At 38.6% G+C, this 13,716-nt stretch overlaps 1 protein-coding gene across 1 annotated transcript in view; it reads left to right on the top strand.

The window, feature by feature from the left end:
• Positions 1–230: 230 nt before the first annotated feature.
• The window catches only part of LOC122642317 (conserved oligomeric Golgi complex subunit 6), a 40,655-nt gene continuing 27,169 nt past the window's right edge, over positions 231–13,716 (top strand). Inside the window, exons 1-5 of the mRNA XM_043835756.1 lie at positions 231–481; positions 588–640; positions 1,050–1,197; positions 3,180–3,287; positions 6,769–6,836. Coding sequence (XP_043691691.1) covers positions 260–481; positions 588–640; positions 1,050–1,197; positions 3,180–3,287; positions 6,769–6,836 — 599 coding nt within the window. The 5' untranslated portion in view covers positions 231–259. The remainder of the gene's footprint in view (positions 482–587; positions 641–1,049; positions 1,198–3,179; positions 3,288–6,768; positions 6,837–13,716) is intronic.

Here is a 13,716-nt window from a genome sequence, read left to right on the forward strand (position 1 = left end):
CTACAAATAAAAATGTAAATCTTGCATTCCCAGAGTATACTCTGCAAGTAATTCTTGTAGGTATGAGGTGTCTTAGAAGCAAAGGTATTCAACAATAATTTTTGTGTAATGGGTAATGACATTTGTTTATTTGGTAAAATTTATTGATGGTCTATCTCAGGTAGTCAGGTGTGACTATTACTCATTTGTTTTGCTTCCAGTGACTTGCACTACTGTAAACGCTCATTGAAGACCTGAGTTAGAGAGAGAGAGAAAGAGGATGGGAGGAGAGGTGGCGCTGGCTCCAGGATTGTCAAGGAAGCTGAAGAAGGTGTTGGAGTCGAGGACGGACTCGCCCGATCTATTGGCATCACTTAATACACTCTCCACCTTCTACATTGACAACACTCCTCAGGCTCGCAGGAACCTTAGATCCACCATCGAGAAGCGATCCCTCACCATCAACCATGAATTCCTCCTCGCCTCCAAAGCTGCCCAACAGGTAAAGTTACTACCTCTATCCTCAGCTCTCTCTCTCTCTCACAAACACACACACACAATTATGAATTCTGATGTATGTTTTGATTTTTGATTTCTCTTGGTGGTAGGCCTTGGATCGAGTGGAGGAGGAAGTTAACGCATTGGCCGATTGCTGCGACAAGTTAGTTCCCCTCTTCCTTTCCTTTTACTTTGCTCAGTTTCATTGATCAATCATTTCGGTCGCATCTTCCAAAATCTATTGCTGGGACTTGGGTGTGTTCTCTTAATGGATTAAGTTGGATATGGTAGAATTTAATTTCAGTTCACCAACTAGGTCTTGGCTCTTTCTGGGGTCATTAATTTTGAATCGGAATTGCCAAAACGCAGTTCAAAATATCTCAATTCCTTGTTGTAGATTAACAATTTGCATTGATTGTCTTACTTTCACTTGTAAATGGCAGTGAATTGTCACTTCTAATAGATATAGACGTTTAGGTAGATTACTCCTTTGCTGATACCTCATCTTGTGTGAAGACTAAAGTCCCATCAAATTTCAGTTTAATTATTGCTTGACATTTGCATTTTCTCAGGATTGCCAAGGCATTGAGCGGTTGTAATGCAAGCACGGGAGATATCATTAGTACTACAGAAAGGCTCAAACAGGAACTTGAAATCACCACTCAACGGCAAGAGATTGTGTCTTGCTTTCTTCGGGATTATCAACTTTCTAATGACGAGGTATGTGGCTACAACTTGAAGGCAGAGACCGTGAGCCAGGAAATTACTGGCTTTCTATTTTACGGGATATTTTTTGTTTGTTGAGTGTTGGGATTCTCTCTGCTAGTTCCTTAATGAATATAAAAATATATCAACCACATTCCTAAGGCCAAAAAGCATGCATCCAACCTAGACTTATATAGGAATAAAAAGATAAATCTCCATATTCAAGAACATTATTCCTAATGCCATAAAGGAATAGAATCCATCATAAATTCAGAACATGAAGTATTCATTGCTCAAAATATAATATAACTGATTTCATATCAAAAGATGAAGCATGCAAGGTATCAAAAATCTGGTGTTTAAACACAAATATTAGTATAGACCATATTGTTTCTCAAATTCCATAATTGAATTGTTCATCGGACAGATTAAAAAAAAAAAAAAAAAAACTTAGATAAGTCTTCAATTTCTTCACTCAACAAGGGGAGTTCCTGGGCAAACACAGGAGAAGATTTTCTTCACCATCTCCTTGATGGAACACACCTCATCCTTGATCAAGAATTTCTACCTTTTCTTCCAGAGACGAGAGTAGGTCATTCAGAATTCCATGGTCTCTCTTCCATGTAGGTGTTCATGTCCTCCATATCTTCCTTAGAGATAAATTGTGATGGTTCTCAAGATGGCTCACCTTCTTCCTCTGAATCTGCTGACATTGCATCGTAGCCTTCCTCCACCTCATCCATCCTTTCAGGTTCTAATTTCATTTTTCTCATAGTGGCAGCATCAGGAGGTTTTTCATTATCAACCTCAATTACCGCATCATCAAGATTTACTTCAAAACGTCTCAATATTTTGGTGATCAGTTTCCCATAAGGAAGATTTCCAACATTGCTGAATTCAGTACTGATAGCCATATTCTTGATTATGATAAATGGAAGGTTTAGAGCTCTCCACCGAAGTGGAACACTGTCAACTTAAAGCTTTCCCTACCTTTCCCTTATAAATTAACATGGAAGTCCAACGTTGAAGGTGCTAACTTGGGAGATTCGATTTCCTTGAAAAAGGTAAACACGTGTGATATGCTACCCTTATGATCTATTCCTCATCAAATGTGCCAATTATGTCATGTGGATGGGGAGATGAAGAAACTTGCATTTCATCCACTGTGAGTTTGCAAAAGAGATGTGGGTTAATTTTGTAAGGTCTTTGGGATTTTTGGATATATTTGTGAGATTGTGATGGTTAGAGCAGCCATTTGGATTGTATAGTCATATTGTTCCATGGGATTCTCCTTCGATGTGGTGATAATGTAGACAGGGTTCATAACTAGATTAGCTCTATTGGTCATGTGGTTAATTCACCAATCATTTCCTCCATCACCTATGGCTATCTTGCACAATTTTGATGGGAGTAGCTTGGCAATCATAGTCCTAGTCTTTCCAGGTTCAGTTGTTATTGCTGACTCAGTAACAGTGGAGCCAAAAGCATTGATTTTGCGTCAATAGATATCCTCATCCATAGAGGCTAATCAGTTAATTATTGAAAAATTCAGCTACTGTGACTGGATGGATATGTCTTCTCAGGTCCAGGGCTTTGGAGGATATATAAGTTGAGAAGGAGTGCCAACACTTTTGTACCCACAGGAATATTTCATTCTATTGGTGCCTCAGTTCAGCCAATACCATACTTGATGCTTTGGCTGGAGATAGAGATGATCTTTATGTTGGCCTTGCCAAAGACACTGATTGAGTGGGAAAACTGATGTGGATGTGTCATGTTTATGTTTTTGATTGATTGTTTATCTGCTGTTCTATTATGCTTTGTATTCCTAGAGCTTATCAGTTTCAGACCCTTGTATTCTTTCTGCATTTGCAGCTAGTCTTTGAAAGGGCAAAATTTCTTATTTATTAAAAGAAAGTTTGCATGATCTGAAATGGCAGGTTTAGTAGAAATATTGTTCTCATGTTATTGTTGTGGAAACGGCTATACCGTTGCAGATTAATGCTTTGAGGGAAGAAGATCTGGATGAAAAATTCTTTAAGGCACTTTCTCATGTTAAAGAAATCCATGCCAACTGCAAAATACTGCTCAGGACACATCACCAGGTATCTCCACTCACACTCTCCATCTGTCTTTACCCTACATTATATTATATATATATATAATCCACCTGAGAGTTGTGCAATCCATGTTATGCAGCCTCTGTCATATATTTGTTGCTCTCTTTTTTACCCCCTTTGGGTTGGTCAGTTTGCCTTATGATTGTACACACACACACACAGAGACATGCATTTCATGCTTTGTTTACAGAGTGTGCTTTCTCTACGTCAGTGGTGCTAGTGAAGACATGATTTATCTAGTTCTCTTTCTAGCTTTGAAGATCACTTTCAAGCTTCCTGATATTTGACCTAGTATTTCATGCATAGAGATATTCTCCGGCAAAAAATTCCTTTGATTCAATAGTTGTCACATCGTCACGGCGATCCAAGTCGGTGGAGGGGTGTCATGTCGATATATCGACATGTCGCCCACCATGGCGATCATATCGACCTTGTTTTATTTTTTATTTTCTCTATTTTTAATGTCATTTAGTATGCTATAATATATACCCTATAACATCAAAAATTAACATGAAAGTGTACTAATCTACTATGGTTTAATTCATGAAAGTGTAATATCCATTAGTGTATATGAAATCGTGGATTATCAAATAATTGATAGCAATAGTCTTGCTGATAATAAAGTTGAAAAATCATGAGAGTTGAGATATGATTCATATGAAAGTGACTACAAAAGAAACAAAACAAAAAAACAATTACAAGAACGTAATTTATAGAGTGAATAAAGCTAATAAACAACCCATCTAAATGAAAAAAAAAATTTTCTGATGTGAATATGTGATTGTGTATTAGTGTTTTCTGTTTCATGTTTTTTAAAATTTTTTTTTTGTTAAGGAAAAAGTATTAACATAAAAATGGTTAAAAAAAATTATTGTTAAAAAATTAAGTTTTATAATTTGAAACAACCATGTCGCCCGATATGGCCATATGTTGTGGTATGACGTCCATGGCGATGACATGGAGGCCATATCGGTTGATATTCTTACATCATCCATATCGGTGATCAATATGCCCACTTCTCCAGTGATATGACGCCATGGCGCCGCCATGACAACTATGGTTCATTCAAAAGCAAATATGAAACAACTATCATATGGTATTCAGTGAGAGTATAGTTGTCCTGTCCTTTCTTTCTGATTTTGGAACCAATCTTAGTAAGAAAATTCTAAAAATCATGGCCAAATGTAGTTTCTAACATATGGCTGTATTCCAATTAACAGTCAAACTTACTCTGATGCAATCCGTGTCACATAAACCATGAAAAGGATTTTGCAGAAGTTACCAAGCCTCCAGTGAAAAGAGAAATAAGAGAAAACTGATTTGACTGGTCAAACTGATGGGAAAATGAAAAATTGGTGCAAGGGGTTTACTCACTGTGGTTACGAGGTTTACACTTCACAGCCAAGATCCCCTTTTACTTCTCAACAAATGGGTTTTTGACAAAGGTTGATCTTTCTCTAATTAGATAATGGCTACTTCTCAAAGAAATAACAACCCAAGTATCCTTTGTATGATTGATGTGTAAAAGCTTCATTACCATGTTTAATATCTGCAGCATTTGCCTTGGACAATGTGGTTTGGACTGGAATGGAGGAAATCGATCACCTTTAGTGTTTTCTTTACTTTGTTTTGAATTTTCATGGATGGAGCACCATCCTGTTTTTTTTAGGATGTAAGGGATTTTTTATTTTGATTTTGTTGTAAAAACTTAAATTTGATTGGTGAAAAAGGCCTTTAGAGGTCTTGGAGTACTTCCCCCGGACCCCCCCCTCTTCAAGCCTTGTGCTGTTGTTTTGTAACTTCACGGGTCCTTTTTGAAGGTGGATTCTTAGGTAGCTATTTCTCCCTTACTCTTTTTTCTTGTTATTTTATTTTTCTGTTGCAGTAGGCTATTCTGCTCATACAAGTGATCTTTTCACCATTATTTGCTTTTATTAACCTCTACATTTAGGCACTCACTTCCTGTCCAAATCATGCCTAGTCATTCTGTTTTTATCCATCATCAGTCCTAGCTGTTTAGGGCTTTTTCCCATACTTCCTGTTTCTGTCTCACTGATCCATTCCAGCCCATATAGCTTCCATCCAAGTCCATGAAAACCATACTTTCCACCTCCAGAACTCTAACTGTAATTTCATCTAAAACCCACAGAGGCACAGCTTAGGTTTATTGATCTTGCAGGCAGTGGGTTGTTACTTGTGACATCCTCGGTATTTAATGGATCTTCAATTTGGTTGTATCCCTTTGTTTGCTGTGGGGGCAATGAGGCCTCTGCATATTGTGTATATTGGTGGCTTTTATGGGAGGATTTTCTATCAGAAAAAGCCTACCATTTAAAACAAAAGGGAAAAGAGTAAAGAACGGACAGGCAATTAGGGTGCTATGGGTTTTTTTTTGGGTGACAGGGTCCAGTCTCTAATTGCAGGAAAAATGTGGATTTCTTTCTTTAGTTTTATTTTATTTTTTTTTTTTTTATGGGTAAGCCCCTAGGACAGTTGACTCATGACCTCTCTTAATTGTAAGGTGTTAGTCCTTGGTGCCAACCGAGTTACCTCCTTGGGATTCTTTCTTTAGTTGATCAGCTATTTGGAGGTTACTGGATCTAGGATTAGAAATAGGGAAAGGGAAATTGGTCTGGCCGTTTGAATGTCTTCTGGTAGCATATTAGCAGTGGTAACGGTGAAGAAATAAGAAAAGGAAGAGGGGATCTTGTGCCAGAATATTATTAAAAGATAACATAGAGTAGAGACATGAATTACCTGGACCTCCTAGGGCTTAATTCAACTGGGATTTCCGCACTGGAGAAAATTTCTCTTCACTCTTAGTCTTTTGAAATAAGTATTTTGTTTACAGATGTTAACCGTCTACCCACCACTGATTTCTACTGACTTTTTTACTCTTCAAATTATCTTATATCTTAGAAACCTCTGATGATCCAAATGAGCATTAACAGAGATGAATATCTTCATTACGAAACCAGATCCAAATATATCTATTCCCATTGCCAACAGCTTCCTATCTGACTTCCCTTTTCTGCAGAATTCTTGGAACAATTTCATCAATTCTACTTTAATCACACTCCAACGATATTTGCTAAATGGGATTCCATACATTTATAGGAATGTACAATTTTTGTCCAATTATTCTGGCGGTAAGCCAAGTCGCTAGATTAGATTGATCGGCATGATTGACTTCCTACTATTTGGATGGAGGAGACTGCAGGTGGTGATTAATAAGTGAGAAAAGGAGTCTTCTGCTATTTGTTTCTTATTTACTCTTTCTCCAGATATTGATTTTAATTTCTCTTGTTGATATTGCACAATCCTGTAGTTGCAACTCATGATTTTGGATTGCATGCCTGGATTGTACCTTCCATGGAAAGTAACTTTTGTTCAAAATTTGCTTTTAAAATACAAACCAATGTACAATAATAAACTGTTGTTTTTTCTGCCTGGGAGTATTCCACAGCGTGCAGGTTTGGAACTGATGGATATGATGGCTGTATACCAAGAAGGAGCCTATGAGCGTCTTTGCAGGTAATGTTTCTCCAGCATGTAAAACTGTTCAGGCCCTTTTTGCTGGTATCTTGATCTGGTTGTGTTGAATATTATGATCATCAACATGAATGCATCATCACTTTTTAAACTCTGGATGCCTTTATTAGTTTAATTCCCGAAAAGTTACAGAGAACACATCAGACGTGTCTGAACTTTGAAATCCACATGCACTGTTGTCTGTCGAGATAGATGTAGTCTTCATTATGGATGATTCACAGAGATCATTATTCAGCTATCATTCTTAAATAAGTCTGACTACTTGGTATTGTTGCACTGATGCTTCTGTCATAAATGTGTATATGAACTATGCGACAGGATGTGAATTGATCTCATCGTATAATTGTCAACCAGCTCATAATATCTTATCTGTCAACCCGTGCCCTTCAGGCGTTGGTGGCCTGATCAGATCGTCCACAGAAATGGTATTGGGGGTGTACTCAGGTCCCATGGGGTCAGGAATTTCATCAGAGCAGAGCTTCTATCTCTTAGGATGGGGCTACAGTTTGCATTGCCAGACGAGTTTCCCAACATCAGTATGGAGGGTGACTCCGCTACCATTATAGCTTGGCCATGGACCAATATAGAGGTTCCCTGGCCCAATGTTTGAAATTTTAGTCGAAATACCGAGATTTTGATGAAGGTCGAAACGAAAGCAAGTGCGACACTATAGGATTACAAAATTTCAACCGAAATGCTCATTTTGGTGATACGTTTCGGTGTTTTGACCAAAACATTACTTACGTTTATATAAAACACTATTTCACGAAATGAGGTGGAAATTCTGAACTCCCTGTTTCGACAGAAGCCTCAGGAAACCCCCAGAAAACTGGATTTTCACCCCAAAAAACCTCATATCTCTTGGTGGATCATAACATTGTGGATTACTTTGGAGTATCTACATCGTTTGCTGGATTAAAATGAAGATTTGTGCAAGATTTGGATTCGAAGGTAAACCCCTTTTCCCCAAAACTAATTTTTACATCAAATAAGGCAAATATGTATTGGTTGGCCTTCATTTTTTTTATGTTAGAATGTCAGTTGATCTACCAATTTTCTGTTTTAAATAATTTTTTTTTTAATTTTTTGGTTTGAAAATTGATTTCTTGAAATTATGCTTTGGAAAAAAAAAGGGGTCAATATATATTGGTTGATTTCAATTTTTTTATTTATGAGACACCATCGGTCAATCTACGACTTCACAGAGTCAGAATTTGTTTTCTATTAAAAAATAATATTTTATTTTAAAAAACCAAAAAATATAGAAAAATGCTGGGGAAGAGTTGGTTCCTCCGTAGTCTGGACCAGCTGCACCAAATGCTGGCGGTAGTGGTTAAGCACATGGTAGAGATGGAGGGAGGAAGAAGTAGATGCAAATGAAAATTTCCTACAAGTGGTCATAGAATATCAGAGGACCCATATTAGACGAGGATGTCAATGACATCCTTGAGCACGATATTGCCATCTTCAAGACATAGGATACAGGCAGAGGAGGCTGAAGCACATGTGGTCTGATTGGAATGGCAAAGTGGGTGGCGCCATGTCCAAGTGGTTCTTTTACCATAGTATCCCAATAAATGCCACTGAGGGACGATACTGCCAGAACATGTTATAGACATTGTAGGGAAGGCTGGCCTAGGAGTGAAGGGGCCCACTGCATATGAGCTCATGAATTTCTACTTGCCTTACTAAATAGAAGAGCTTGGGGACTACATGAGGGCTTCAAGCAGTTGTGGCCAGATTATGGTATGACTGTGATGTGCAATGGATGGACTGAACCCACTAGGCATTCCATCATCAATTGTATGGTCTATTGTGATGGGAGGACCGTGTTCTTTAAATCAGTGGATGCATCCAAGGAGAGGAAGGATGCAAAGCTTATCTGTAAGTTGCTAAAGGAAGTGGTACAAGAGGTGGGTGTATAGAACATTGTCCAAATGGTGGTGGACAACAACAACAACTACAAGAAGGCTGGGGAGAGATTGATAAACAGCAGCAGGTACCACCTATTTTAGATCCCGTGTGCAGCCCACTGCGTTGACCTCATATTGAAGGACATGGGGAAGAAATCCATTGTACAAAGTATGATTGAGGGGGTAAGACAAGTGACCACATTTGTATACAATCATGTACATGCCCCCTATAGATGTTGAGGAGCAAGTGTGGTAGGGATTTAGTGAAGCTTAACATTACTCGATTCACCACAAACTATGTTACCTTGAAGAGCTTCGAGGCAAAGATGGTTGGACTGTCACTTCGGTCCGTGTTTGCTTTAGAGAAGTGGTTTGGTTCAAGGGATTTGAGTTCTCCACAGGGTAAAGCAGCTCGGACAACCATGTCTATAACCAGTTTTGGCGTGACTGAAAAAGGTTAGACGAAATTACTTGGACACCCCCTAGACTATTGCCCGTTTGCTTACAATACCCAACTTTTCAAACAATTACTTGACACTCCCTAAAACCTGACGGTGTTAGTCTGCTGTTAGTGTTTAAATGAAAATGTCTATTTTACCCTTATGAGTTAGTTAACTTAAACGTATGAAGTTAAATGACCAACTTACCCTCCTTCTTCTCCTTCTCCTTTCTTCAACTATTTCTTCTTCTTCTTCCTGCAACTACAGTTCAGCTGCAGAGGGAGGACCAAACCTCACCACCGTCACCATCAATGCATGATGGGTACATCGGGAGGGATTCTCGGTTTCTCGCCCTCTTTGCTCTTCTTCTTCTTCTTCTTCTCTTTTTTTTTTTTTTCCAATCGGTGGAACCCTAGAGGGAGTAGGGGTGGAGTAATAATCTCAGTTCATCTCGCGGCAGTTATCCACTTATGCAGCAATAATCTCAATCCATTTGTAAAGGTCAAAATTTTCAATTGGTGGAACCCAACAGTCCATTTGTCAAGGTCAATCGATGTACACCATTTGCAGCAATAATCTCAGAATGGACAAAATCTAACTGCCATACTATCTTCAGCCTGTGATACCAGATACTTCAAGTTCAAATAATCCACTTATGCTGTTGGTATTGGGGAACTAATCTAGAAGCATCCCAATTGAATGATAATGAAATAATATTCTTCAAAATCAGAACCCTGAGGGCAGCGAAAATACTTAATCGGAAATCAAGTTTTTACCTCCATGAACAGAGGAACAGGCAGCAGGATCTCAAATTAAATTTTTTTTTTTGGTACTTGAATCGGCCATGAAAGAGATTTATTAGGGTTTAAATCTGAAATCAATTAAGGGTTTTGGGTTATTTTGATTTGAGATTTGTTTAAGAAAAGAGAATTTTTTCTGAAATTGATTAGGGTTTGAATCTGAAATTGGGTTGTAGGAAGAAGTAGAAGGAGGAAAAGGGTAAAAGGGTCACTGCACTATCTTTTAAGGGTAGTTTAGGCATTACAAAAAATTTAACCGATGACATCATCACTAAACTAACGGATAGAACCTACTTGAAAGAAATGGTAAAATGCAGGGGGTGTTCAAGTAATTGTTTGAAAAAGGGGGGAGAGTAAGCAAACGGGCAATAGTCTAGGGGGTGTCCAAATAATTTTCTCAAAAGGTTATTATAGTACTTGAGCCAGTGGTAAAGGTCTTGAGGATGACTGACTCAGAGAAGAAGCCTACTTTGTTACACTTGTATGCTGCAGTGGAGATGACGAATGACCCGGCAGTGATACCACATGGTGGCAAGAGTTTCCTTTAGATCATACAAGATCATTGGGAGAAGCAACTTATGCATCCACTGCATAGGGCTGGTGTGTTTTTTATTTTAATCAATCTAACTCAATTACTTTCCGTTAGATCCTCAGTAAGCATTGACAATTTGTTTATATAATTTCCAGCTTATTATCTTAATCCCAAGCATAGTTGTCATGGCGTCGCCATGGCGCCGCCATGGCGTCGCCATGGCGTCTGGGCCGGGAGAGGTGGCATATCGAGCTACGCCATGGTGGATGTAAATATATCGCTCGATATGGCTTCCATGGCGACGCCATGGCGTCGCCATGGACGCCATACCACGATATGTTGGCATATCGGTCGATATTTTGACAAGTTAATCTATATTTTCAATTTTTCATACTTTCATATACACTAATGGATATTAGTTACACTTTCATGAATTAAACCATAGTGGCATAGTATACTAGTAGTAGTGTAGTACACTTTCATGTTGATTTTTGATGTTATAGGACATATATTATAGCATACTAAATGACATTAAAAATACAGAAAATAAAAAATTAAACATGGTCGACATGCTCGCCATGGCAACGCCATGGCGGGCGACATGTCGATATATCGACGTGACACCCTTCCACCGACTTGGATCGCCGTGACGCCGTGACAACTATGATCCCAAGTACTAGTATAAGCACAAACTTGGGATGAATCAAGGCCTAATTGATGCAGTTCAAGCAGTGGTGGCAAAGTTGGAACCAAATCCAGATATACAATCCAAGTGCAATAATAAGGTGAGACTTGTAGTTTTTAAGCACTTAGAAATGAAGGTAATTGTATTTAGTATTTTTTGTAAAATTACCAATAATTGAAATGGGGTAGATAAAAAAATTTCGGAGTTTCCTCTAGGACTTTTGGACGTGCAGCCGCAAAGTCTAGTCGGGAGACTACTGCTTCTGGTAGGTCCGTGTTCATCACCCTAGTTTCTTAGTTCTATATAAGTATGTACAAAGTACAAACACTTAACAAGAGTAATCTTAATGCTAAATGCTCTAATGCGGGTGAAGGGTGGGTGCTATATGGGAAAGAGGCACAACTTGAGGAAGATAGCAATGAAGGTGCTCTTCCAAACATGTTGTGCCTTTGGATGTGAGCGTAACTGGAGTACATTTTCACTTATCCACTCCAAGAGGTGAAACTGATTGGCTTATGCATGGCTGGAAAACTTGGTGTATATGCACTACAATATATGCATGAGCATGGAAAACGACAAAGATCCAATTGAGCTCAACAACGTCTTCCAGTTAGAGTCAAATGAGGAAGAACTCCTTTACGAGTGGGTGAAGGATCAAGGAACCCTGCATTGGATGAGCCTAAGGGTAAGCCCAACACCGAGAGTGCTAGTAAAATGGCTGCTGATGTCAATGGATTTATGGCTTTTCGAGAGGGTCAAGTTCACTCACAGACACCTTGACCTTTTAAGTCCCAACCCGGCAGTGGATATGAGGAGGAAGACATCGACTGGTCACATTCCTACGGCTGCACTTGCACACCGTCCCTAGATGGTGGTGGTGGTGATGATGACGATGACGATGATGTGATGGTGATGATGGGGTTGATGCAACATTCAGATTAGAGAAACAGGTATGAACCCATTCAATCCACATGGGAGAGTTAGTTTATCCATGCCACCCAAGATCTTAACTATGGTGCATGTGCCCTTCATAGAGGCTACTCGAGAGGTTTGCGCCATTAGTTCAAAGTTCAAACCAGCTGAAGAGGATGATAGCATGGATATAGACATTATGAGCTTGTTTGGCACACTAGGAGGCCTGAGTTTGGAGGAGAGTAGTGGATATAGTGGGTATGGACAGGCAAGACAGTGGCGTGCACCCTCGTTTGTGATAGAGAGCTCCAATTCCATGTCTCATGGCATCTGTGAGTTGATGTGGCTTCAAGGTCTCTTGAAAGACCTGGACCTTCCCGTTTCTGTTCCTATGATGCTTTGTTGTGACAGGCTGACAGCTAGTCCGTGATTAATATTGCTCACAATCCAGTCCAACACGATTGCACCAAGCATGTGGAGATTGATCGTCATTTCATCAAAGAAAAGTTAGATCAAGGATTGATTTGTATTCCTTCTGTAAAATCTGGAGGTCAGTTAGCAGATGTTTTTACAAAAGGGTTAAATAGTAAGTTGTTTCATCCTAGGCGCTGATTGGTAACACTTCAGCTCCCAATTCCATGATTCTGGGCAGAATCACTTTTTTTTGGATTCTATGATTTTTGGGTGCAATATCACTGATTGGTAAACTTTCGTTGGAGATGATCTCAGAGTATATTCAGAACAAAATCATTGATTGGTATGCAATTGGTAGAATTATTCTGAAATGATTAAATCATTTGTCCACAAGGTTCAAACCTTATGAATTATCAAAATATATAGATATGTAACCATAAGCCAATATTGGCATATAATATTTCAGTTGCTCATAACGTCCGTTCTAATTGTTATATGCTACAAACTTTAATCAACATTAAAGTTACAATTATCTTAAGCATGTTGTATAAATAGTGAAATAAGTCAAAAGAAATAGCCATAGAGCCAAGAAGATAGTTAGGCCATAGTAATGGTATAGGAGAGTTCGATGAACTGGAACTTCACGTTGCACTTCTCGAGTGACCACAGTTTCATTCACAGTGAATTGCGAATCAATTGTTCGGTCCATTTTTCTTTCATAAACATCGATCCACATAAATGAACGTGAATGTAATATCTCTGTTGGACAAGTGTAAAGTTGCCTGTTTGGATTGTTTTTAGTTCGGGAAGTCCTCTTTATCATGCAACCATTACCACATTGACACATGAGGGGGGTCATCTGTATTCATTTTTTCTGCAAATAAAGTAACAATGATCAAAATTGAAACATCTATTCATAAAACAGTAAAAGCATTATAATGTAGAGATATTATAATGAACTGCAAACAACACCGAAAACAATGTAAACAAATTGGTCATTACAACATTGCAGTAAACAGATTATAAAATCAGAAATCAAAGTATGTTTTCCAACTTAAGGAAGCGGATGCATTCTGTGAATTATGAGTCATGTTGATACACACCCAATCTGGCAAATTCCCCATCAGCTTTTTAATCCGACATTGCTAGCACAGGCATAGGAATCC

The sequence above is a fragment of the Telopea speciosissima genome, chromosome 10, assembly GCF_018873765.1.
Source record: "Telopea speciosissima isolate NSW1024214 ecotype Mountain lineage chromosome 10, Tspe_v1, whole genome shotgun sequence".
NCBI lineage: Eukaryota > Viridiplantae > Streptophyta > Magnoliopsida > Proteales > Proteaceae > Telopea > Telopea speciosissima.